Raw genomic sequence first — 27,746 nt, forward strand, 5'->3', positions numbered from 1 at the left:
CTCTGTTAAATATAGCACAGAGCTGAGTGGCACTGCATATTTATACCTCCACTGTGTGCAAACAGAAATGTTCATGTGGAAATAAGGTGAGATGTGTTCATCAGACAGATATTTACAAACCCGATTCCAAAAAAAGTTGGGACGCTGTATAAATGAAAGCAGAATGATCTGCAAATCTCATAAACCCATATTTTGTTCGCAATATAACACAGAAAACATATTGTGTAAACTGAGACATTTTACTGTTCCATGACAAGGATTGGCTGATTTTGAATTTGATGACGGAAACACTTCCTTAAAATGTTGAGAGAAAGACAACAAAAGGCAGCGAGTGTAAGCGGTACTAAAAAGACAACTGAAGGAACAAACTGTAACATTACGGGCGATCGTGGCTCAAGAGTTGGTAGTTCGCCTTGTAATCCGAAGGTTGCTGGTTCGAGCCTGGGCTTGGACAGTCTCGGTCGGGCTACAATGTAGCTTGCCATCACCAGTGTGTGAATGGGTGGATGACTGGATGTGTAAAGCGCTATACAAATACAGGCCATTTACCATTAGGTTAACTCGTAGCAGGTCAGTCACATGACTGGGTATAAAATGAGCATCTTAGAGGGGAAGAGTGTCTCAGAAATGCTTGGGTAGAGGTTGACTAACCTACAAAAAAATTGTGGAACATTTTCAGAATAATGTTCCTCAGCATAAACTTATAAAGACTGAATATCTCATCACTGACAGTACATAAAGTTTTCATAAGATTTGAAGTATCTGGAGTATACTTAGTAGTAGAATAGTCGGGTGCTAAACTGGCCTACTTGCTTCCAACTCAGAACTTTTTGAACCTCATGAAATGAAAAATTGCAAATCATTGCATTTTGTTATGGTTTACTTTTTATACAGGTCTTATCGCTTTGCCAACACACACTCACTCACTGCTGTTCAGGTACAGCATGTTTCACACCATGGGACACAATATTTTCATGGTTTTTATATATATTTATGTAGAAATCTCAATAATTGCAATTTAGGTTAGGTGCAGTTTTTTACATTCTGAATAATCAAATGTTGCCCTCATGAATGACTTACGTTTTGAGAATACAATAAACATTATATATTCCTATATAACAAGTATCTACATAAATAATATGTAAAACAGCACTATAGTTATTAGAAAGTTTACCGTTTACTTTCATTCTCACATATATAGTGATTATACCGAGTCTATGCCCAGTGCTACATTATTCGTATTTATCAATTTTTCTCATGTACAGTACTGTACAGTGGCATCATAAACTCGGACTAATAATCCGGGATGGAACAATGACGTAAATGCTACTAAGGCGAGCTAGTTCATTTGCTGCCTTCACTGACTCCGGTAACTCAGTAGAAAACAGGTTTATATTTTCAGGTTTCTATTAACCGGATATTATAATGTATGCATATTTGAAACAAAAACAAAAAATCCTTTAGCTTTTTCAAAAGCAACAATTTTTATATGACATGGGTTTTCACTCTAACTTTTCATAATTATGTTTTTTTTTTCTAAATGTGTTGAAATCTTCATATTCCTGCCATATATGCCCGCTCCAGTACGCGACCCTCCACCTTCTAGTTGTTTGATAATTCTAGGTTTTTCTCTTGCTAATGTCACTTTAGCATGCTTTCATTCTTTCTGTATTTATAATCACTTCTACTGTATAAAAGAAAATAGATTTCAAAATGTGGAGCTACATTCCATGTCTCTCATCTCTGAAGTATTCACCCAAACAAACCAAACAAACCCGTCCATTCTTGTGTTTGTCTGTTTAGAAGAGGCTGTACGTGAATGCATCGTTTTCTTTAGCTAGGTAGCTTTTTAGGTGTACTGCGCATGTTCCGAAGCTTCCGGCTTGTCCACTCCTTTTTCGTTTGACAAACCGCGTCGTAGTGGGTGGCGAACAGCGTGTAGCACTGATGTCAACAACATTGGTCAGTGGGTCAGCATATTCATTTATTTTATCCTTAACGAGCAGTTACCGAGCCTCGTGCTCGCAGGCAGCTATCGACTGGAGTTAATTTGTGCAGGTGTATTTTTTGACGAGGGTAGTTAAAGGTTAAAGGGGGTAGCTTACTGTTAACGGTAGCTCCTCGTAGCTAGCATGCTAGCAGCCAGAGGAAAATGAGATTGATTTGCTTACAGTACCAACTGGAGCCCACAGAGAACGAGGAAACACCTGAGCTAGAGCAGGTGAATTTGGGCTCCGTGTATTTAATTTTGTAAAAGGATTGCTTTATTGAGTATTAAACTTCACACAAACAGACACTGGTTAATATTTGCGGTGCTGGGTGTGTTTTCTGTTGGAAACACACGAAAGCAGGTATTTTACCATGGATAACATCATCATCCTTTTTAAGGGTACGGCTAAATAAATTTCTCGGTCACGTAATGTGGTGATTTTCTGTCGTTATTGCGGTCACCTCTTCCAGGTTTCATTGATTTCGCTAAACTTTGCTAACAGCGCCTCTTTGGATAGAAAAGGAAAGCGAATATGAGTCAGCGACTGTGGAGAAAGATGGTATTGCAGCATATGATTACGGAAAAAAACGGTGAACGCAGTAGCCTTTTGTTGTCCTGGACTATGTGACAGCACTTGTCAGGTGATCCTTGTTGGTGTAGTTGTCACAGTTTGTGATGATCTGCCTCACTTTGTCATAGTGTGCACACAGCATGCCACTGGAAGATGTGGTTCCCATTCCACCAGAACACCTTTGAGTTCACAAGCTGAAGTGTGTCTTCCCTCTTGTCTCACTTTTAGAGAACATAACACACCATGATCACCAGTGAGGCAGCGAGACTCGAATTCCAGGTCAAAGAGCGCAAACACAAGGATCAGCTGAAGAGATGTTTATCTTCTGCTTTGTCTGCAGACCTGAACAGGTAAGGTGTCTGACACTGACTCATAAAGCTCAGTGTTAAAGGCTGGGCTTTGACACATGTGCAACAAGTTTTCATCCAGCTGTCCAAGGCAGTTCCGAGCTGTCAAAGGATAAAAATTGACCAGTTCTTGTGTCCAGTAATGTGAACTTGTAGAAAGAGCTGATTAAATCAAACAAAAAAACACCACTTTTAGCTTAATTAATTCAATATCAGATTTTGCAAAGAAAGAGAATCTTCAATTTAAGATTGAGAAAAACAGGGAAAGAAAATGTCACTGCAGTACTTCACTTTTCAGGTAAAGTGTAAACCTATCCCAGCTGCCATAACGCGAGAGGCTGGGTACACATTAGACAGTTCATTAGTCTGTCACAGGGCTATCACATAGAGGCATTCAGCGATTCATACTTAAGTTCACACCTGCACCCCGTTTATAATCACCAATTAATCTGATCCCACTGCCTGCCTTTGGACTGTGGGAGAAAGCTGAAGTATCTGGGGAGAACTAGGGCTGTGCGATATGACCAAAATCTCATATCCCGATATTTGAATTCTATCATCCAGATAACGATATAAATCACAAAAATGTAACATTTTCTGTAAATTCTGTGACTCTCTGGCAGCTCGACTTGCGGGAAGTGTTTCCAGCTAGGCGTCGCGTACCTGGAGTCCAGTGTTTTAACAATGTATGAAACTATATATTTTTAGACATAAGTTGTAACGGCCGCCGTTTTCTTTGTATTTATTACACGGCGTGCTGCAGGGAAAAGCCTGTTCTAACGTTTGAGTCTAAGGTTTATTTTTTAGCACCTGGTGTCTTTTTTTTTTTTTTTTACTTCTCATCCGTAAATAATCTGCTCTTTCACGTGATTCAGTTTATTTTGAAAAGTCTCAACAGGATCTTGAGCTTTATTGTGAAAGGTTTATGTGGAACATAAACAAGCGGACACGCGATGGTGTTACCATCGTTGTTGCTAACCACAACGCGTAAAAACAGGCGCTTGTCCGTCTGTAGTGTGGTTATATTAAATATAAGAGAAAGAGAGAACTTTAAGAAATTAATATAGCCACTACAGTGACCATCAAAACAGTGAAAAAATATTGCCATAAACAGTTTATTTTGCGACACCACAAAACAAACAATAGCATAAAATGAAACGATAGACTTTTTATATTGTCATCCGATATATATCATTATATCGAACAGCCCTAGGGAGAACCCATGCAGACATGAGGAAAACATGCAAACTCCACACAGAAGGGCCCTGTCCAGATAGCAGATTTGAACCCAGGACCTTCCTTTAATGTGAAGCAACAGTGCTAACCACTATGCCACCTTTGTATGCTACTTAAAAAATATTTCTAAGATTTAATTAAAAGCTTCTAAAAAAGCAGCAAAATGTGGTTATAGAAAGTAAAGCTGAAGTTAAAATCTAGTGTCTGTACCTTAATAACCCAGGCTAGATTTTCTGAATGTTCAGTAACACACACACACACACTCATAGCATTTAAACCGATTGCACAGCCTGTCAGACAGCTTTATTGATTAAAGATTTGGTGTCACACTGAGATATTCATCACCATAACTGAGAAAAAAAAACTTTTTAGCAGTAACTCCAGTGCTGTTCAAATGTTAAGAGTATAGAGCTGGTTTTCACTCCTGTATTCGTTCTTTCTTTGTGAAATAGTAACCCATGTCATCTGACATATTGTCAGTATTTCTTTGTCTGTTGGATGAAGGCGCCTGACATTTTCTTGTCTTTTTAACAAGCTTCATTGGCATATACGTTACCTACATGTACTTATCGACCATTTTGACACAGTCTAATAAATGATGTTGTTTCACAGCCAGTGCTCTTTTGAATCAGGCCAAGTTTTCCTTTGGGGGAAAAAAAAGATTGCTTTCCAAATGTCTCTTAAACGTGCTTGGCTCCATATTAGAGTTATAATAATAAGAAATGACAGAAGTGTATTTGTAAAAACCATAATTATTCATGATGTGTTAAAAGAACACAGAAGCAGAGGAATTATTGTTGAATAACCTCTAGAAGGTACAATGTTTACTATATTTACTTACTTTCAAACTTGCATTTAAGAAATGCCTGCCGTGGGTAGAGCTTTTCCTCAGATAATAGGATCAGTGGATCTGGAATAGAAAACTTGGTGCAAGCAAAGTTGCACTAGGTTTCACAGATAAATGGAAACTCTGGGATGTGGATCTCCTTGGTGCATGGGCAGCATTTCTAATCAAAGGGTAATACAAGTGGACACAGCACCGGAGTTTGAAGTCATAGTGTCACAGTTGGCCATCAGCTGACTGGTTTCTGGATCATTGGTTATTGAGGCTGAATGAGATGATAAGACCACCTCAGGACTCTGCTTGTGTTGTTCTCAAGTGGAAAAATGGGCCATCAGATGAATCTTCAGAGCCTTGGGCCTTTTCTTCATTGTCTCCTTTCTGTGTTTGTTTTTAAAGATCAATGAAATACGAAACTGTTTCCCAACTTTTGTTGTTTTATTTATTTTGTTAAACACCGCTGTTAAAGTGTTGTGATGTGTTTCCCCAGGCTACTGCAGGAGGAGCTGGAGGCTGATGTTTCTCTGTATGCTGGCTCTGGCTCGATCCGAGCACACAGAGCTGTATTGTTGGCCAGAGCTCCTGATGTCCTTCAGGGACAGACGCACAAAGATCCCATCATCATCCATCTGCCAGACTATGAGCTGTCTGGGCTCAAAGATTTCCTTAGGTAGGTCATTTCACTGAGTATACATGAAACCTTTGCTCTACATCTGCTTCCTTGTAGGGGTGTTATGAGACGGTAGTTATTCCCTGATGTGTTATCTTTGCTGCTTCAGTGTCTGTCTGACAGGGGGCGCCAAGTGCTCCATATTTATTCTGAAGCGCTGGTAATCTTGATTCAGTGAGCTCTGCAAATGCTGCAGCTATTGAATAATAAATTACACTGCTCATTTTCAAGTTCTTGCTGAGACGCACAAATAGCAAACTGAGTTTTAATCAAAGCCTTGCAGCGCAGGCTTTGATCCAATGAATGGAGTCTCATTAGCAAATTAAAATTAGGACAAGAAGCCTTCCTCTTACGACTGCACTGCCACAGAAATGAGAAGTCACTTTAAAACTTCTTTCCCAGCAGCACTACTTATTCTATTACCTAGTTCTGGAAGACGTTCTTAATAGTTAGACATAGCACTCTAAATAAGGTCATATAGAAACTGCTGCTACTGAAAGGGTTCAGCTTTGTTTTGTTTTTTCCTGCTATATGTGGTAGGTGGGAAGCAAAAGAGTGATGTTTTGTGGATGGTGAAATTTAAATGAAACCTCACACTAAACCTTATTACTAAAATGAATAAACTGCTCAGAAATCCTTATGAAAATGTCCACCGTTGTGGTGGTGCAGGAAAAAGTGATCTGTGCAGCAATGTCACCAAATTTGTTCAAATTTTAATTAAACTTAAACTCATCCTGTGTGTCATTTACAGTGTAGCTAAGCATGCTAGTTAAACAAAGAACTCTAAATTTTATATATTAATTCAGGAGATTAAGGGAAAGAAAGAGGTGGGGAGAAGCAGTATTTCTGGATGTTTATTTCAATTAGAAGACTCGTCAGAAGTCTTTTAAAATGTTTCGGTTATTTAAACAAGAAATAAGGACAGTGGCTGAAAAAACACAAAAAAATGGATAGGCAGAAAGAGAGGGAGAGATCACTATTCAACATGCTAAAAACATGAAAGAAAGAAAAAATGTTTCCTAGGCCAACATTAAGTACAGAATAACTCTTAATCACATCTATGATAAAAAATTATGTAACAACAACAGAAAGTTGACGCATACATAAACTGATAAAGTACAGAGGATATCTTATAGCACTGAACTGCACCTCAGTCTTATAGAGTGAGGACACGCAGCGAGGAGGGAGGCTCTCGTGATAGTCAGCTCCCTGTTTCTGCATCTGTTTGCACTAACTTAAAATAGTTAAAAACAAGTAAGGACAGTTGGTTGTTAGATTTGAATAGAGGAGATTACTAAAGCCTCATTCATTACACCAGCAAAAATGATACGTTTTCGATCTTTAAATGGCCACTGGGAGCAGCAGCAGTGAGCAAAAAATGAATATACTTTCAAGCATGTGGCTAAAAATTTGCATTTAGCTGGTAACACCTAGGCAAGGTTATTATAGTGAAATAAAACAAAATGAGGTGTGAAAAAACATTTTACTCGCTGATATTATATTGTTTATACACTAAAATAAGTATATATAGGAATGTCTTAAGTTGTAGTGTTTTATAGTTTGTCTAAATTTGTTATGTTTGCTTTGTTGCTTTTCTTTGAGACTCGCATGACAAGCAGTGTTGTGTCTGTATTATATTTCTGAACTTCAATTAAAAAAAAATTGAACCAAAATGAGCAGATCTCATTTAAGTGATTAAGTGATTACACCATCCAGCTGACTTGGTAAGACGTAAAGAGTTTTTGTTTTTTCTTTGTTTTTGTTTGTTTGTTTTCTTTCTGGGGGAAACCACTCAGAAAATGTCTGCTTGGTTCGTTTTTCTTCCTCTTTTGTTGTTTTGACTATGACCGTGACTCAAACTGATACAATAACACAATACCCAGAGCAGAGCAATCGCCTTTCAGAAGGTGTTAGGGCAGAGGTCTGGCCTGCTAGCCTCTTTATTAAATGCTTCACTGAGCAGGAACAGCAAATTCGGCACACTTTAGATCGCCTAGCTGCGTCAGATGAGACTGTCATTTTAATATGTATGAAAGATTCTTAATTAAATTTAGTCTTTCTCCCCTGCAGGCGAGTGTACACAGCAGACCAGAGCATGCGCTCGGCTCCAATAATCCCAGATGTTGAGGGCTCCGTGCCAGAAAGTACTCTGCCTGCTCCCGACACAGCAGACCTTCATAGATCCACTGAATCAGGTAAACAGATCCAGCCTCTTTTCCATGAAGGGTTTATTTCAAGTTATGTGACGGCTCAGCTGCTCAGCAACTCTCCCGCCTCCACTTTCTTCCCATTATGTTATCTCAGCCATAATCCACTTAAGAGCTAATCGCTTTGAGATCCCTGTTGTTGTTGGTAATTACAGCATGGCCACGCTGTGGTTAGTTCATGATTTTACTCTGCTTTTATATTTTACAGTATTTTTAACTTGGTTTACTGAGAGCTATCTCATATACACACATTCTGTGTGTGGTCTCAGCAGATTAATATAAGCCTAAAGCTTTCCTCTTTTTTTTCCACCCTCCACTTCCTGTCCTTCCTCATTATCCTTCTCAACTCGTGTGCAGATGCTGTTGTTCTCGAGCCAGCCTCTGGCCTCGGAGCTGACCTGCTGGATCTGTACCAAAGGGGAGAGCAGTGTGACATTACTATCCAAGTAGCAGATCAGGTCTTTTCCTGCCACAGGTAGATCTATTCATGGCAACATTTTCAGCCATCTGTATCCAAACACTGGGAATAAAAAACGTTTTTTTGTAGCTCAATTTACAATTATTTCTAAGCTTATATGATCATATACAGAAATTACCCTTTTTTCACCGTAACTCAAAACGTGTAAAATTATATGCAGTTTGAAGGAAAACAAGCAAAGATTAAACCACTGGGCGGTGTTATATGAATGAAAAAGCGAGGTGACACTGTAAGACACAGTTAAGTTAATTCAGGTCATTTCACTGAATTAGAGTTAGCCAAAAATCGGTGCAGTATTTGGATCGGATATTGTTTGATTCTGACTCAGAAGGCTGAATTGGGCTGAGCTACGTAGTGTCTGTTTTATTCTTTGTTCATTACACCACAGAGCAGCAGCAGCAGTTCACTAATGGCTGGCTTGAGAGCTAACATAGTATGGAAGAAGGTAATACAATTTAGAGGTATTTCACATCTGCTACCCCAGCAGCTTTGCTTTGTCTCTTTGCAGCTGTTTTAACTGCAAACTCCAACCAAGTGACTGAAAGCTCTGACCATGGTGCTTTCTTTGTCAGCTCCTCTCTTTCTCCATATGTTTGGTTTCAAATTTTTGGGAAGCTTAATGTTATTACTCGTTACCTGTCTCTTGTCAGCTGTTCCCCACAGGTGAGGCTGGAAAGGAAACAACTAGGATGACCATAAAATAGTATGCAGTAAAGACTCACTGAGCTCAAATAAAACTCGAGCAAATATTTTTGTTGAATAACATGAATTAGTTCATGTTGTCCTTCATCTTTGTCTGATGTAATTTGTTCTTTTAATAATAATTACCAGTCCAATGTTCAGTCCAGCAATATTGAAGTCAAAAATTGCCTTGGTATATCTTTATTTGCCTTATTATGTTCTTTGTTTCCTCTGATAAATTTCCCATAGATTCTCTAAGTGTTATGTGTTGATGGGATTGAATTTAAAGCGCCTACGTGTGGTTTCCATTTAATCTTGGTTATTTTTTGGTTCACAAAACATCGGAGGCAGCGCCTCACTTCAGCACATCACAGACACATTTATCAGATGTTAAACAATAAAGCGCTTGTTGACTCATGCAAATGTGAAGCAGCGGTGGTGGGCGGTCATTCAGCAGTGCAGAGGTTGTAGTAGCTATGGAGACAGGATTTTCCCAGCTCCTGCTCAGGGGACCCATTAGCCATAAAAAGCTCAGCAGAGAGGAGAAGCTGGGCTCTTTTTCTTTTTGTTGTTCTTTTTTTTTTGGGGGGGGGGGGGGGGGGGGGGCTTTCTGTGTGGAGTTTGCCCGCTTGGTGTTCTCTGGATACTCCAGCTTCTTATGGCATGTCCAAAAACATGCATGCTCAGTCAGCTGGTGATTCTTAATTGGCTAAAGGTGTAAATCTGAAAGTGAATGGGTGTCTGTTTCTGTCTGTTAGCCTTGTGATGGACTGGGGACCTGACCAGGGTGTACCCTGCCTCTTGCCTAATGAACACATGGGATAAGCTCACCATGACCCTGGATTTAATGAGTGGTGAAGAAAATGGATTAACTGTTAGAGTTCAGCTGTAGTCAACCAAAAATATTTGAACCCCTCAAACTGTACCTACTGTTAAACCAATTGACTGATGACATATCTTTACCTTAACAAAATCTGCCAGAAGCATTTGTGAAACAAACTGCCTGCTATCCTATTTAGCCTAAGAAAATCAAAGTCATTAATTAAATGTGTGGTTTACCACATTTAGACTTTATTTTACATGCCACTAATATTTGATAAACACTGCCATAAGACAAGAAAGAAAGCAATGTGGACTCAAGGGTGTACAGTAAAAAAGGAATTTATAGAAAAATCTCTCGTGTCTTTAATGCCTTTTATAAATATTCTAGTCTGGTGTATTTTTACACCAGTGATGGTACAGTGAGGTCAGAGAGAATAAAAATAGCCTTTAAAGATTCAAGAAAACTCAATTTCTTTTATTTAATTTTTTTCTTCTTGCTTGTCACTTCAAAGCTGCTTAAGTGCAAACAATTTCAGTTGCAAATGATGTGAAGAATAAATGGTAGGTGGCTCTCTGACATGCAGCTGTCTGCTTTATTGGGTTTCTAGGGCAATCCTGTGTGCACGATCTCAGTACTTCCGAGCAATGCTTAGCGGGAGCTGGATGGAGAGCTCCAGACAGTGCATCACTCTGCAAGGGTAAGGCCAGTACATCAGCATCACGTAGCAGCAGGACATAGAGATCAATAATACACCTCCACTTCTGGTCTAACGTAATTTCTGAACTGTGCAGTTGCATATAGAGCATTAATTATTCATGTATTGCTACAGAGGTGGCTCTGCACTGTATGTGGTTTCACTCACAATGCCATGTTTAACTCCACACTTCAAAAACAGACACAGCCAGTGTGCTGTCAGTGAAATCTCATATAGTTGGCTCAGATTTCAACCAAGCAAAGTTGGAATGTTTCCTCTGCAAGGCACATAAATGTCTTCTCATCCTTTTCCTCCTGAAGAGCCCCCGCTACCACCCGCCCACTCAGCATCACCATCACCACTCGCATTCTCCTTCTTTCAGAATGACAGAGGCAAATGAAGCCCATTTTTCCCTCCGGGGAGAGACGTGTCACACACCTCAGCATTACTGATCTAAGGGTAACGGGGAAGACAGAAATCAGAATAGAGTGCCTGCACATGTAGGGGAACCTGTGAGGCCCGTATATTGCACATGGATCGAGTGCTGCATGATAAATTGATTTTTATTTACTGGCTTATTTGGCTTTATAGCCAAAGAAATGTGCATAGATTGAGAATATTAGAGTGAGATCTGGGGCAGTTTCGTTTGTTAACCTCCAATTCAAGGCTTATAAAGAGTTTGTTTTAATCTTTTTAGCTTGGGGCCAGATGAGATGGAAATCTTGCTTCAGTTCATGTATGGAGCCATTGTGGATCTGCCCAGAAGAGCCAGTGCCAGGTATTGTATGTACAGGGAACTGACAGAAATAAAACTCAGAACCAAGAAAAGATGCTGACGTGGATGTGGTGTCTGTTGTTCCACAGTCAGGTGGTGCTGGCTGCAGACATGCTGGGTTTGGAGGGGCTGAAAGATGTAGTGGAAATGGTTCTGACCCGAGACTACTGCCGCTTCTTCCCTAAGGTGAGCTATTGACAAGCAGAGTACTTTGATGGATGGCTTTCATGGACTTGAATGAAAATGTCATTAAAACCAGCATGTCGTTGAAGTTTGATTTTTCAGATACGTTGAATTTATGATCACACGGCAAAAAATAGTTTCAGCCTTCACACACAATCTTCACACAGTCATGTGTCTTCAATGGCCTCAGAAAAGTCCCTAGTTCTAATGCAGGATGTGTCCTTTTTTAATGTACATAATAGTATGTGGCATCATGGATTTAAAAAAAGAAAAAAGTTTTTGTGGTCTCCACACATTTAGCTTTACGTGTCCTTAGAAAATCTCTTCAAAAAGGTAATCATCTCTTGTTTTCTTTAGTCTCTCAGTACTGAATGCTACTGCATCCTAAATGAAACGGTTTGAAAGCATTTTATATATTTGTATTGCTGTTTGGTTTTTTTTCTTGTCTGTGTGCGGTTGCAGCCAGCTGATGGAGTTCAGAGAACAGTCCTTGAGTGCCTCTCTTTCACACATGCCTTAGGTCTTCAAAACCTCCATATGCAGTGTAAGCGGTAAGTGTCTGCACTCAGCACCGTTTGGGCAATTTAACAAGACTCCCACACTTTTGGAAGCTTTCTTACGGCTTACAAATGCATATACTCACAAGGTTTCAGAACCCAGAGGGTGAAGCATCTCTCCAAAGAATGGACTGCTGTGTCTTCTTAGCCTGGGCCTGGCTGGAGTCTATTCAGTGCAGATGTCCAACTCCAGAGTAGCAAATCACACGTATAGACTCGAAGGTTCCCGCAATGGTGTTTCAGTGTTGATCCATCGTGGTGTCTGTTAATGCCAAAACTCTCAAACTTAGAATCAGTCAATATGAGATTTTGTTTGTGGCTTAGCTCACCTCTTTGGCTTTGTTTCTCGTCCTGAGATTTGTTTGAGACTACAACTACACAGCATTCATTTGACAGATCTTTTGCTGATTGGAGTTATTCTAAATAAAGTAGTTCTTTATTTAGCTCTTTCTTTATTTGTTACAAAGTTTATTTTCAGTTTTGATTCATTGTTTACTTTTGATGCTTCTAATTGAGCTATGGCTTCGAGTGATCCAGAGCACTGCCTTCTTAGGACCTTCACCGAGCTGTGCTTGACGCCAAGAAAACAGGAATTTGACTTGTGACTTTTTCACAAATTTATCTCATAATTTATCTCATAATTGCCAATGCATCATTCATAACTCTCATAGGAGTTAGACCTATGCACAGGATACGTAATACCAGGGGACCTGGGATAATTTTTAATTATTGCAAACAAATATGTGATATTTGTCCCATGCTAGGCTTGTGTATTTATAATTTCAGTGTAAGTTACCAACCTCTAAATATTAATGCTGTGTGAATTGATGTCTGGGTGTCTACATTTTTTGTTCTGATTCTGTGCTTCCCATTACAGAGCCTTTCATGGCGTGTTTCAAACTACCACAGTGCTCAGCAAAGACGTTTACTTTGGCAACCAATGAAGCAATCACATCATCACATGAGAGTGAATGAATTTTGCTTCAGTGGAACAATGAAGCTCAAAGAAATCCGGTGTTTTGCACCAAAACAAAACACCAGTTTTACAGCAGATATTACATATTTTCATTCTGCTCTCGGATTTTATACACTTCACATGCGATGCGCATCTAAGTCTTTTTTTTTTTTCAGTTTCGCATCTGATACTACTGCACACTGTGGTGTTGCACTCTGCAGTGAGTGGGCAAGAATCGTGTGAATGTAGGTCAGAGGAATCGGATGTGTTGAGGGAGGCTGTGAGCTGGCTGTGATGGGTCTTATTTGAAGTGGTGTGTGTAGATGTAAGTTGTGGGGAGGAGGGGCTGCCCTTACCCTGTTGTGTCTATTGAGTCTGATGAGTCACGCGACTGGGATGGTGAACCGAACAGTGCTGTTCTCTGCAGCAGTGCGTTACCAAGCCTCTCATGCTCACTCAGTCATTCATTGTTTTTTTTCTTCCCTCAAGCAACACGCTGCTGGCTGATACTCAGAGCCTCAGGGTTACGGTGCAGAGAAATTATTTAGGAATAAGTGATAGAATTGCTGAAATGAAAATTAGCCATCCTATTAATCTCTAATATGTCATTTTAGGTGGGTTGCAGAGCATTTTGTGAAAGTCTGGTGTGAGAGGAACTTCTCCCTGTTGCCACCTGAACTCCACAGAGCCTGCCTAACAGCTGTAACTGAAACAATGGTAAGTCTGTCCCTCCCAGAGTCTGCAGCTGTAATTATTCATATAATAGATGGTCATAAAGTATCATCAAGCCGTGTTGTTTGGGGGTTTTTTTTTCACAGGAAGGAAATTTGAACATGATCTAATTAAAGATGACCTTTATTAAATTCTTGGTTATTAATGGGTGGGTGATTGAAGAGTATGATGCAGACAGATGGGGAGTGAGCCAGCCTTTTTATTGATAATTGAATCGTGAGCCTGTCTTACATCACTGGGGGGATATATTGCTCATGCTTGCCAAGTACTGGGATTCTGTGCTGGCCAAGAGTGGTTGCACAATGCGGGGGAATTCCTCAATTGATCAATAGGTCCTGGGCAGGAGTAAAAGAGTTTTGTATGGAGTTGTGCTCATTCAGCTTTAATTTGTTTTGTCACGTAGCAAGAGTTTCTTTAGCTTATAGATATTTCCATGCAGACTGTGCAGAACGCCGTGACCATGCTCTGTAGAACTGAGCAGCTGATTGGCTCTCTCCCTGAAGTCAAGTGGGCCCAACAGGTGAGAAGCCTGGCCACAGAGCTGCAGGAGGAGAGCTTGCGTGTCATTGTGCAGCACTTCCCCAAAGTCACCGACACTCAGGCTTTCAAGGACCTTTGCATAGTGAGTTGGTGAAGTAGCCATACAAATACACTTTGATTTATTATGATCGTCTGGAAATGTAACAAGAAGCAGCCCCCATATTTATCTCTATGTCTGATTGCGTTACAGAGAGAAGAGTTTACTAGAGAGCCCACGCTGTTAAGGAAGCTTTGTTCAGCCATCAGGGAAGGTGTGACTGTGGATAACTGCTGTGACCTTTTCACTGCTGTGCACTCGCTTTGCGAAGATGACTTTGAGGAGGATTTTTGCATGGAGAGGCGATTGCAACAACTAGAGGAGGTGAAATGAGTCACAATTCTATTATATTACTGTATCACATCTGTGTATGCAGTTAAATGAAACTTCCTTGCTTAGTTCAGTCCATGTAGATCTGTAACATTAATTACAATCAAAGGTGGGTAATAGTAAGTCACCTAGACCACCTGAAAAAGCAAGCAAGAAAATTTTAGTTCACCCAGGATATGTTACGCCAATATTTTTGTTGACAAGTTATTAAGCAAACATTATTTTACCCTCGTATTTAATAATCTGTTAAATCAGCAACATTATAGGAGGACTAAATATTCTAACATTGTGTTTTATTAATGTACGACACCACTTAACTGTTGGTTCTTAGATTTTTCGCAGCCACTTTAAGTGGTAGGTAATGGGGGAGCACATGGAAACAACCCTCATAAAAAGGCAAGGTGGAAAATGAGAGACAAACAGATGATGTTACAGGATTTTAACGTGCAACATGGATGTTGCATTTAGCCATTGTCAGCAAAAACTTATACAAACATACGTTACCACTTTCTGTACAATCAGCTGGATGTTGACCTGCAGCCAAAGAAGGCTACTGGTGGTAGCACTGCTAATGTTAGCTATGTTTAGCAAACTAACCTGTGTGGAGTGTTTCACGTGCCACAAAATGTGGGTTATTGGTTAAATATTTGTTGACACATGTGAGTCATGAGTTGAAATAGTTTTCAAATATACACACAATAGTTAATCTTGTCAGTCAAAATGTTCTCAGTTTTGAGATTCTTCCTTTTTAGGAAATTAGTCGCCAGAAGCATCCTTCATATTCTCTGCTTCTGTCGAAGTGTAAATGCTTGCACACAGATGCTACCACCTCATGGAGAACTACACGTGTGACAGTTTCTGCTTGGTTGAGTGTTGGTGAACTTACATGTACTCCTAGTAATCTCCTAGCATCTTTCACCAAGGACAGAAGGCTTGTAACATTCATCCTGTGCATCCAGTGTTTATTTATTTATTATAATTTGCAGTTTGTTTGGTTTTTTGTACTCACTTCACCTTTTCTCTTTAATTTTACCCAGCACAAGAGGTGTGGGGCTACAATGAAAGTTTCATGCGAAAGTTTACACAGCCTTTTTGGATTTAAATCAGGAGGACTAATGATATTACACAAAATACAATGCAAAGACTGAAACATCTAAGATGTAAGGAGGAAAATATTCATTAAAAGCATTTGGCCTGGAATACTTTGATGTCTTTAAACGGACTCAACAGTTATTAAAATTAACCTAAGGTCTGTAGATAGAGAGCACAGATGTCTGAGCAAAGCACTGACTTTGCTTATCCTGTGCAAATGCACTGTACAAAACACACTCTTAATCCTGTGACTTTTGGACATTTGGTGAAATATTTTACAATATTTTTAATTAAAAAAAATTACAGACATGACAGATTAAACATTTCTAGAGGCCCCTTGTAATATGTTTTCTATACAAAAGGAACTAAAATGGAAAAAATGTGGATTCTAATTCTGAGTTATTGGATGAGCAAGTATAGAAATAGTGGCATGTAATGTGTCACTGTTTATTTAAAGGGACTAATAAAACCATTCAAACAGGAACGTTAAGCTTGTGAGAGGACTTTCAGGAGAAAGTGACCTGGCTGAACATGTCAAAGCACATAACCCCTCTAAATACTGTACAGTACGGCACAATGGATTAAGCAGAGGGAGACTGTGACGTGTAACCCTCACTAATCTGCGTAGCCTGTGTATCTGCCAGAGAAGGGTATGTGTTGTGGGTAAGGCGGAAGAGGTGGAGATCGCTCCTCCCTACTTGTCCAGCCTTGTTTTTTTTTTTTAGAATCAAGCGAGGAAAAAGGAGTGTCCGCATCAGCCCGTGACATCACAGATTTCTCTCAAGGGAGCCCAAGTTGATTCTGCAACAGAGACGGGGAAGGAGAGGGAGGGGGCAGATTCAGCGAGCAAAGGGAGAAGGGAGGGGGTATTTGTTGCCATGGAGAAGGGTTCTTGAAGCAGCTGCTGATTCGCTTGTGCTTTAGCGCACCCCTTCCATTCTTCTCCTCCCTCTCTCCTCTGTATTACCGCCAGCCGTTCAGGCAAGAGATTTGTGCGCTACGCGGCCGGCTCTGGACCTTCCTGCTTCAGACGTTTTACGCGGTTCGCCACACGCAGGGATGGGAGACTCTATCATCCAAACACAGAGAGAGGATACTGGCAGGTAAATAATTTTATTCCATTTATGGGACCTATTATATCCAGGCACACAGAAGGTTCTTAATGCGGTGTGTGGATGTAAGTGGGTTTTTTTTTTTTCTTTTTTTCACTCTCCCTAACCCAGCCTAGTGCTGAGGCAGTGGTTCTGCATCATCAGAGAGGAACCAAAGCTCCGAAGCATATGCTGTTGGCTGATTTAATACTTCTTGGCTTCTTTCTGCACTGTAACCTGGCCACTGCTAACCAATTTATTGTCTAGCCAGGGCTCTTTTCTACACATTTAAGCTATATTTTAACAGTGTTTGACAGATGTGTGCACAGCAGTATGGTAAAGGCACCAGATACGCCATGCTTGTTTTTTTTAATGGGTGTGAATGAAAGGCTGGATTCCTGTTTTTTGTCGGTCTGCACTGCTTTGCACGTACTAATAATACACTGCTTTCTTAGAAGTGTGTTGAAATGTACTGCATGAATAATATATTTGGCTGGTGTCGGTGTGTGATTATTACTGCTATATTTCTTGCCTATTGCAATCAGAATTCACTCTTGCATGCAAACATAACAAATGCACTTTTGGCAAATAGAGTAAATTTGACTTTGCTTTAATTTTTAGCAATATTAGATATGAAGTATAGAAATGGCCATCCTCTGTCTGGACGAATGCTTACCAGACACAGGTGACCCCATCAGTCCACTGATTTAATGTTTGTTTCTTTAGTGGTAAACATAGGGTGTGGAAACAGGAATTTGTGAATGAACAGAATGGCTGCTTTAGCTCAGATAACGAACGGGACATCAGGACGGCGTCATTTACAAAAAAAGAAAATGGTTCCACCTTTTCATCTGTGTTATGCTCAGATTTGAATATTGGCAGAATCCTGATTGGCTTATTGAAATGAACTTGATTTCATCCTTTTTTTTTGACAGATGCGATTGATAAAGGGGACAGTCGAAGACTTGGAAAAAAGCCTGTATTCACTAGTTCACAGGTAATAATTTTAAATGGTTTGTTTCCTCATTTAAGGTCCTTTTTTATTTATTGTGGTTGTTATTAAGGACTCTGAGTTTTATGATTGCGAGGCTGCTTTAGCTCAGAGAAAAGTTGTGGCCTGTCTGTTGCATGCCATATGTCATCATGGCTTTACCCTCACAGGAGAAGGATACCGTATGAAAAGAACAGCAGATGTGTCGATAAGATAAGCTGATTGAGGCATTTCAGATAGACATTGCCAAGAGTGGTTAGGAGCAGTGGAGCTGCTGAAGATTTTCAGGAGGTGGTTTGAAGCAGTGCGAAGAGGAATGTTCAGCTGATAGATTCTGAGTGAAAAAAGACATAGAGATACACAATAGAATTCATAGCTTAGCTCTAACTATAGAGTGCTCAGGCAGCTGTCTAGATCTGAGTTGATAGATGGCATTGTTTCTAATGGTATGCTCTAGTGTTCCGTAGGAAACTCTAATATGATTTACTTTCTTAAGGCAGCGCTCTGTTTTGTGGCTTATTAATTCACTTCAGTAATACTGTTACATAACTAATGTGCTTTTTTCCCCTGCAGTCAAGGGCTATAAAATGCCCTTCATCTGCACCTGAGAGTCCTCCTGTTCATAGGACCCAGCGGGTGTCTGTAAACAGAAATCCTTCCTCTCGCAGTGCTGCATCAGTCATGAAGTCTGATGGACTTGGGGCAGCTAACAAACCAGGGGATGGTCAAACATCCAAGGCAAAGAATGTGAAGAAACCAGCAGACAGAGGTGTAGCAGCAAAAGCAAAGACAGCATCAGCTGGGGTGCCAGTTGTCAATGGCACGGGAGCTGCGGGAGCTAGACATGATATAGCCAGTGCCAATGGCCCCAGAAGCTCTCCTGGGGCTAAAGAGCATGAAAAGAAGCCAAATCCAGGTGCAAGGCCTAAAACCTCTCCCACAGGCGGCACATCTGCAAGCCAAACAGCAGGAACGAAAGCTCAAAAGAGCTCAGCAGGAAAGGCTGACAACACTGCTGGCACCACCCAAGCCCAGCCCAACACTTCATCTACATCAGGCAGTGCATCTCCAGAGAACTGTGCCAGCAGCCCTCGCAATGACACCCACTCTGTTCCAGGTTCACATTCTTTATTGACTTCTTTACATTCTGACTGACACCAATTACTGTATAGTACATCACAGCAGCCAGGCTGAAGTGTTAGTGAGTCAGCTCACTGACACTTCAGGGATAAAACTGTAGCTGAAATATGAAGGGGCCTCCAGACTAATTAGTATGATCAAAGTGGCGTTGTGGCCAGGAGGGATTTTGTGGAAGACAAGGGCAGTGTCATGTATGAATGTTGATTCATGAGGAAACAAAGTGCATGTGCCTGTCCTTGGAAACAAAACAGCAGAGGTCAAAGCCCTTTACAGCTGTCACACAGGGTGGTGTGACTGATTATTTGAGCTTTTTTTTTACTGAGTGAAGCTTTAAAGAGTTGATATCAGTGTTCACAGCTCAACTGGGCCTCAACTGGTACAAATGCAGCATGTGTCCCCCTGTACTCCACCCTGAAAGCAACTGCCTGTAATGTGAGCTTAAGCGCTAAGAGCACCTACATTAGGCCACCTTTCTATTATTTCCTTCTACTCTCTTGTTTTTTTTAAATATAGTTGGAGGGATGAAATTAGTGCACTCACAAACTTCTGCTTGCAGCAGTTCTGCATGTGATCCATGTTCTTTGTTTTAGGCGCAAAGCCCAAACACCAGGCCAAGGCAGTAACCAAATCCCCAATGACAAAAGCTCCTCAGAGATCAGATGCAACAAAGACTAGCAGGTGAGTTTAACTCTAGCATTGCAGCACTTAATATGTTAATATATTCAGTCAAATGCTAATGGTTACATTTACCCCTTAGATGTTCCCATTTGGGGGCTTAGTATCAAATGACATTCAAGTAAAGTTTTAATATGTTAAATGGACTGTCTCTTGTAAATTTTTTCTCCTCTAACTGAGCACTCAAAGCACTTTTTACTCACTCACTCAATCATGGTCAAACAATCATGCAATGCTTTATTCTTTATCTTTAAGTGCATGCACCAACTCATGCACTGATGGAAGCATAGGGAGCAATTTGGTCCCAAGGACCCTTACATAAGATGACCCACTCCACCTCCTGAGCCACAGCCAGCTGTTTACTTGAAGGGTTTGGGAAACAAACAGTCACTTCCTTTTGTATTTTGGTTGCTAATAACTTTCTGTAAATAAGCAGCTTTAAAAGAAAAGTGTAATAGACAACGCTCTTCTATAACTCAAATTTCTGTGACCAAAAAAACCCACTTTTGCCACCTGCAGTACTGGAAATATGTCAGAAGGTCAAAAACAACTCAGTCACCCAAATAGAGATGTGAGAGTGCAGAGAATTTTGTGTTCATGTATATTAAACGTAATTTGTAAAATAAGCACATCCAGCAGACACTCGCTCAGTCTCATTGGTTTCAAGCAGTCAGTATGTAGAAAACCAAACATGCATGAGACCGCATGTTTAGCAATGTAAATCTAGGGCAATTAAGATGTGCACTGCAGCACACTATTGCCTTATTTATTTCTTTTTTTTTTTTAGGTCACATGTGGCTGTCAGGAGGATAAAAGCAACTGTGTAGTGTATTCTGACAAGCCTGTTATGGGTCTTTCAAAGGTGTTAAAAATATCGGTTTCACAGTCAGCATCACCTGACGTCTGCATCACAAGGGAGCACATTAATATTTCATTGGCTCCCCAGAAAGAAACCAACAAATCTTTTTTTCTTCTTCCTTAGCCTGCAAATACTTGAAAAATATCTTTGTTGCATTTTTGGGTCCGTTTTGAGTTTTCATCTGAGTGTGGTGTGGGTGGTGGATTGTGGTAAATGGTTATCGCTAAATTGTCTTTTCACATAAATTTTTGTGAGAAAACTGATCGTTTTTTCTGTTTTTGCTGTTAGCAATCACAGCTATCAGAGGAAGCTTCTGTTTACCTCTGCTCTGTAAATTCTCTCCTAATATCTCAGCTAAAAAAGACATTTTGACCTTGAGCCCACAGCATGTCTCAGACTGTAAAATGTCCTCTGTGTTTGTGTTCCTGAAGTCTGACTTTGTTAAAAAGCCAAGAAAAACATCCTTCACAAGGACACGAAGTAACCACTAAAAGTTCCTTGGATTTATAGTCTGCTCATGTCTCAGAAGCTTGCCCTTGACCAAATTGGAGAAATAACATTGCTGCCCCCCACTGGTGTTAAATATTAATTCATGGTTTGTTTGTTTTTTGCAGCTCTTCCTGTAAATATTTTTATGATGATATTGTCCCGGAGTGTTAATTAAGTATTTGTTTAAAAAAAATAATTTTCTCACATGGTTGTTTTTATTGCTTTGTCTGCCTGTTTCATCAGTCCATCCAAAAAAACTGGTGGGAGAGAAACTAGCAAATTAAAGACTGGTCCAGAAGAGAAAGTGGCCACTGCAGTGACAGCAGCAAGAGCAGATACCAAGGGAAGGAGCACACCAGATCACCATGGTGAAGTTTTAAAATCTTCTTAATTTGTCTGTCTTTACACCATTTGCATAGTATTAATGTTCTGTCCTTTTTTTTTCTTTAAGGCTCCAAACATGGATCCTCCATAAGAAAAACGGCTTCTCCCAGGAAAGAAGATGGCAAAGATCCTTCAAAACCATCAGCAACAGATAAAACAGTTAGTGAAACTCCTAAAAAGAAGATCACAAAACCCGTTTCAGCCACTGGAGTCTCTGTGAAGTCCAGTACTAAACCAGCAAAAGCCTCCTCAGCTCCTTCCAGGCAATCCTCAGTAGCAGCTGCCAAGTCTGGATCAAAGCCAAAAAGTACTACAGAGTTCTCTACAGAGAAATCTTCACCAAAAGCTGCAAGAACCTCTAAAACCTCCGCTACAGCTGCTGTTGCCTCCAAGCAATCAGAACCTAAAGGAAAAGAGGCAGGGAATAGTAAAAAGGCAGACTGCGAAACAGAGCCTGGTCCAAACGAAGGCTCTGGAGATGCTGTTGAGCAAAAAGATGTTGCACAGTTAGTACCCTCTGCTCAGCTTGCAGCTCCTAGTACGCAGCCATCAAACCAGGATGGAGAAGAGTCACGTCATCTAGAGTCAAGCCCCAAGCAGAGTCTCCAGAAGTCTCAAGTACAGCTGGAAAACACTGCTGGTGGAGGAGACAAGACCAGTGATGCACCAGCAGCTAAAAACGCCACCCGTGTCAGTTCTCCAAAAGCAGACGTTTGTAAAAAAACTGAAGGCAGCAAAGTGAAACAGCCTCAAAGCAATGCCATCCCAGCTCACATCAGCGAAGATGTTCATGAGATCAGCTCGCCAAATCCCCCAAGAGACACTCAACAGCCCGTAGATAACCCCTGCAGTGTGGGAAGCACTGAAACCCCTGTAGAGGATTCTTGGAGCGGCATCCACCATCAGGTCAGCCCAGAATCCGAGACCGGCAGCACACACACCACTTCTTCTGACGACATCAAGCCCCGCTCAGAGGACTACGATGCAGGAGGTTCACAGGATGATGATTGCTCCAACGATAGAGGCGTGTCCAAGTGCGGCACCATGCGTTGTCACGACTTCTTGGGTCGCAGCAGCAGTGACACCAGCACGCCGGAAGAGTTGAAGATGTATGAAGGTGGGGCTGGGTTGAGAGTGGAGGTCCGCCTGCGTGGGAGAGAAGCGGAGACCACCAGCGAGGAAGAGGGAGTAAGGCGACGCCCTCGTTCGTGGTTGCAAAGAGATGAGGTGCCAGTGGAGGAGGAGCACTCAGAAGTTGAGGCCACTGTGACTGTAAAAAGTGTCCCTGACCACCAGCTCTTCTCTTCTGAGGAAGAGGAAGATGAGGAGGAGGAGGAGGAAACAGAAGACGAGCGATCAGAAGTTGAAGTGATTCCAGGTCAGGGTCTGCCGCTGCCAACTGAACCCTCACCACACTTTCAGGGGATAGTCAACCTGGCTTTTGACGACGAAGGTGTGGACCAGGAGAACGAGCAACCAGACTATCAGTCATCTAACTTCCGTCGGTCAGTGTTGCTATCTGTTGATGAGTGCGAGGAGTTGGGCTCAGAGGAGGGCGGTGTCCAAACTCCACCTCAGCAGCAAGATGTGACTCCCTGTGATGTTTTTGATAATGACTCTTCTGCTCCTCAGTTCAGTAGCGCCCCTTTGAGTGACCAACAGAACCACCAGCCACATCATGTTGAAAACACAGGTATGAAGCACAAAAAACCTGAGGAGGACCAGGAAGAAAAATCTGTATTCCTTACAGAGATCCAGGACACCACGCAGAAGGAGGAAAATCACATCCAGGTAGACAGAGTGAAGTCCAGCTGTCCTCCCCTGGGCTCTGACACCAGAGATACGCCTCCCCAAGAACGCCCATGCCATCTGGATCTGCGTCACACTGAACAGTACAATGGAGGGATGAGCAAAAATTACTCCAATCCTTCAGAAAGCAAGAAAGCTGATTTACATCTAGACTTAAATGAGTCTCAGTTGACAGGGGACTCTCCTGTACATGCTGCACAATCTCCAGCAGGTAATGTATGATCTCCGGATCCTTCCTAGACCCCAAATCCAAACCCATCTTATCCCCCCACTCTCCATCAGTGAAGGTATATTTTATCCCCACAGGATTCATTTACTTTTACTTTAATTCCTTTACCTTACTTACTTCCAGTATATACCTTACCCCACCTTCAGAAAAAAAGGATATTACAAAGTGTACTAGTTTAGTAACTAGTAACAAATAGAAGTTCAAATTCAAATAAAATCTATAGTCATAATTCTTTAATAGCTAAAAACGTTCTCTCATCTCAGCCCTCTCATGTAGCTGGTGTGAATTTGAATTTGCAACATCAATATCCTTTTACAGATGGAAATTGGTCCCATCGAAACTACATCTTTTAACAACTGAACTACCTTTAGTTTGAGGCATGTAGGCTCAAACTCAGTTTACTCATCAAAGAGAAAAACAGTGTACATTTCATTAAAAATGATCATAAAATTGTATCTGCCTAAAATAATCTGCCTTGTTTCTGACAAGGCTTGTGACATAGGTTTTTCAATGCACTTTTATGTACATAAAAAATAATTTTTTTTATAATTTTTTTTCATTTCTTTTATGCAGTGGAAGAATCTTTGGCCGTTTTGAGCCACAGATAATTTGAAATAGCTGAAGGTGCTACATAAAGCATTTTAATACCAGTTTATCGATTCATTTTCTTTCGCTTGTATGATTCCTCGCACTATAAGACTATAGTTTAGTTGATCATTTTGTTATGCCAGTAATCAAGATATTTTTCATAAATCTCACTGGGTGCTGTATGAGAACATGCTGCTACAGCACCTGTTTTCTTTCTGACACTCTATTTGTGTTTGTTTTTCTGTTGGTGTCTTCTTAGGGATAAATTGCACTGTAGCATGTAGCTTGGCTTTTCCCCCCCACATGGACACTTGTACTCCAATTCTAATTGTATTAAAAGCTCAAAAATGATAGAATCCAAATTATAAACCACAAAGGTTAAAATAAGCATTTTGTCTTGTTTAACTAAATTGCTTTCTAGCTGTATCCTTCCCGTTTTGACGGATATCAAGCAGCAACCTTCAGGGCTGAAAAATGTAGCCAGAGCGGAAGTGTTAAAAACAGTTCCTCTGATAATAACCACCTGAGGCTGACTCCAAAGTCACACCAGATCAGCTCCACTGTTGAATTGAAAATAACTGTGTTGCAGACTGGATAGTTTCTGTCTGTGTGAGTGAAATTTTAGTAATTTATTAGCCTGTTACTCAGCACTACCTAACAGGTGCAGTTTATTGATACAGCTTGCTAACCAAGCATACAAACATCAGCTGATAACTTGGCACTCCAAGTCTAAATATGTTCATCTCTTGCTCAAGAATCGATGATGAGATTTAGAAGTGCAATGAGTCCATTAACCAGTAGGTGGCATCACAGTGGCTACATCCAGCTTTTATTAGAGTATGATTTAGTATAACAGCGGTTTCTGAGCTCCACTGTTCCCCTGCAGGGTTGTTTTTGTTGTTGTTGTTTTTTGTTTTTTTAAAATAAAAGTACAAGTACTTAAAAAGAGGGAGAGGATTTAGCACAACATTATAACAATGACTGCTGCACTGAACAGTAGACATCCATCTTCTGAGCAAAAACATGGCAAAGAGACGCATTAAGAAAAACTAATGCATGGCGCATTGATTCACTTTCATGGTTGTCACAATGTTGCACTTAAGTGCTTCTACGCATGGAAACACCAGACTGTAATAAAAGATGTTCAATGTCTTATTACATGGAAACAGATTACCTCAAATCTTCAGTAAGACTGAGAATCATGTGGGAGTGAAACTGCAGCGGAGTGATGTTTTATTTTGTTGTTCATAGATGATTTTATTTTTATTTTTTTGGTGTTAAAATGTTATACGTAGCACCTTTTCAAAATTGTAATCAGGTAAATTACTTGTTAGGGTTTTTTTTCTTTTCCTTTTTCTTCCAAATCTTTGGAGAGTAACTACCTGACTTAAAAGTCCAAATATACAAACTGTTTGTACAAAGTAGATGACACCAAACTGCCACTGCTGCTCAGAAAAGATTGTTATGCTAGGAAACGTTTCCCTGGCTTTTCTGTTTCTTTTTATTTGTATTCAAGATTGTACCTCTTTCTGACTTTTGTTTACCTTTTTTTCAATTTTGCACAGCACACATGCATGCCGTTGTTGAAATTGCTTTATCATTATCAGCACCATCCTTTATTTATGTTTTATATTTTGATTTTTCCATCATCTTCCATCATACCCAGTAGACCTGTGTCTAGACACGTAGAGGTCCATCTTTTAAGGAAAGTGTTTTGTTGTCTATATACTTCTGTTCAGTAGGTTTTGTGTAGTGTCAGTAGCCTCCTCTGTAACGTACGTAACGTGTGTCTAGAGCAGTCTTCATTGTCCTGCCATGTCTCTCTTTTTTCACTATCATATTCCTGAAAAAGAAGTCCTGCTGCACCACTTCCAAGGGTTTATCCCTATGCAACCATGAAATATTTTGTAATTATCAGTCTTTTGCCATTTTTGTAATTTGTTAAAAGTAGAGAAGACAGAGAATGTCTAAAGAAACATGGTGTTATGCCATCTTTTGTGCAACTAAGTAAAAGCATTGTTGCTCGCATTTCGGTTTCTGTGACAGTATTTAAGTCTGTTTCTTACGTCTGCCTGCACGTGAATATCAAAACATATCACTGTTACTTTCTGGCAAATGCAAAGCTCACTGGTGCTGGTAGTGCATGGCTTACTTTGTTTGAACAGGTGGATAAAGAGATGCATCCTGCAAAGCAAACCTCTGTACATTACCTTCAAAGCAACTGTTTGCCTTTTGACGTGCATATCTAAAGTGATGAGTGAGTTTTGAACTGATGAACTTGAAATTTGTGGTGATAATCATATGTGATCATCAGTATCACTGCTCGCTCACTGTGTTGTCGTCACCTGACATCACTACGGGGTTTTGTGGGGTTTGTTTGTTTGTTTTTTTGTTGTTGTGTTTTATAAAGGGAACAGTTGCATTAAGGGTAAATTTTCTGTCATGTTTTTTTTAATATTTTTTTTATTTTAGTTTGCAGCGATTAGTCTCTGATTTGAGTAAAAGACCTGTGCAGGAATGATTCAGTTTGTCATTGTGCAGTATTGTCAATTGTTTTTAGGGGACATTGGTTGTGACAGATTGGATCAAAGCTGCAAACATGACCGCCGACCATCCAAAGCCCTGTCCCCCATTTACGAGATGGATGTGGGGGAAGCTATTGAGCACTTTTCGGACAAGGACAGGAATGTTAAACGGCAAGCAGAGGAAGAAAAGCAAACAGGGGATGGGGATAAAAGCAGCGATTTTGCCGAGCGGGACTGGAGCCTGCTCAAGCAGCTCCTGACAGACCACGCGTCCAATTTGGGTGTCATAAACCCTGTACCTGAGGAGCTCAACCTGGCCCAGTATCTTATCAAGCAGACTCTGTCTCTGTCACGTGACTGTCTGGACTCGCAGGCTTTCCTGTCCCCAGAGAAGGAGACCTTCAAACGTTGGGCGGAGCTTATCTCACCCATGGAGGACTCCTCCACTAGCATTACTGTAACCAGCTTCTCCCCAGAAGATGCTGCTTCTCCACAGGGAGAGTGGACCATCGTGGAGCTAGAAACACATCACTGACTTCAGCGGAGAGCCCTGCCGGACAGTTGACGCCTTCTGTTTGAACTGAATGTCATTACGTTGATTTTTGTCTTATTTTATTATAATTTAAAATATCATTTTGTCTCTGTTCTTATGACTGGTGTCTTTTGTTGGACTCTACGGAACTCTGGATTCTGTTTATTTGCATTCCTCATAGTGCCCTTATTGGGCTGTTTCTCAACACAAACAGGCTTGTTATGCATGCTGACATTTTTGTATGTTTGACTGTTTCATTGGTGTTGCTTCAGAAGCTCTAGAAAAGAATAAGGGTCAGAACTATATTTCCTTTTCAGAAAAATCCTTTGTTGACAGTCTTCTAATTATAATAAGAACTGAATTTCTTAAAGAAGAATAAAATTAGCCTCATGGCTTGCATTTAGTGTCATACTGAAAATAAAAGTTTGTGTTTCTGAAAGAAATGAGCAGTGTGATTAATAACTTTGGGTCAAGTTGACTACTTTGTGCATTTTTTTTTTTCAGACTACGGCTAGAAATATAAATATGCATTAGCACTTGCACGTGCCAAACTTTATTTTTAATTGCATGACAGCAAAATACGACCAGCATTTGTCTAATTTTAATATTTTAAGTTTTGAAGTCTACAAATTGGTCCATATTTAAACTTAACACTTTTTAACTTCAGCTTTAAAAAAGCTGGTATTTGGAATGGC

The 27,746-nt window shown here is 40.5% G+C and overlaps 1 protein-coding gene across 2 annotated transcripts; it reads left to right on the forward strand.

The window, feature by feature from the left end:
• The first annotated feature begins 1,875 nt into the window (after positions 1-1,875).
• Positions 1,876-27,475, forward strand: btbd8 (BTB domain containing 8). 2 transcript variants are annotated; one of them, XM_085397834.1, is made up of 19 exons: positions 1,876-1,962; positions 2,790-2,911; positions 5,476-5,655; positions 7,726-7,850; positions 8,220-8,337; positions 10,452-10,541; positions 11,236-11,316; positions 11,403-11,499; positions 11,959-12,047; positions 13,623-13,725; positions 14,180-14,362; positions 14,471-14,641; positions 16,713-16,842; positions 17,766-17,827; positions 18,395-18,938; positions 19,552-19,639; positions 21,228-21,352; positions 21,436-23,388; positions 26,555-27,475. In XM_085397834.1, exons 2-19 carry the CDS (start codon positions 2,805-2,807, stop codon positions 27,052-27,054), a joined length of 4,746 nt encoding a protein of 1,581 aa, XP_085253960.1. In that variant the 5' UTR covers positions 1,876-1,962; positions 2,790-2,804; the 3' UTR covers positions 27,055-27,475. The 2 variants fall into 2 exon arrangements, with proteins under 2 accessions (XP_085253960.1, XP_085253959.1); XM_085397833.1 differs by lacking the exons at positions 1,876-1,962; positions 26,555-27,475 and adding an exon at positions 2,015-2,221 and having other exon boundaries at positions 21,436-26,508.
• Positions 27,476-27,746: the final 271 nt, after the last annotated feature.

Source organism: Rhamphochromis longiceps, linkage group LG23 (genome assembly GCF_057381845.1).
Source record: "Rhamphochromis longiceps isolate RC_006_pf linkage group LG23, R_longiceps_female_GT1.1, whole genome shotgun sequence".
Classification (NCBI taxonomy): Eukaryota; Metazoa; Chordata; class Actinopteri; order Cichliformes; family Cichlidae; genus Rhamphochromis; species Rhamphochromis longiceps.

Bases quoted from the DNA above. Each gene is read 5' to 3' on its own strand.
- btbd8 (XM_085397834.1), top strand. From the start codon at position 2,805: ATGATCACCAGTGAGGCAGCGAGACTCGAATTCCAGGTCAAAGAGCGC. The intron at 14,642-16,712 runs GTGAAATGAGTC...TATTACCGCCAG, and splicing joins GATTGCAACAACTAGAGGAG to CCGTTCAGGCAAGAGATTTG. The intron at 19,640-21,227 runs GTGAGTTTAACT...CTGTTTCATCAG, and splicing joins GATGCAACAAAGACTAGCAG to TCCATCCAAAAAAACTGGTG.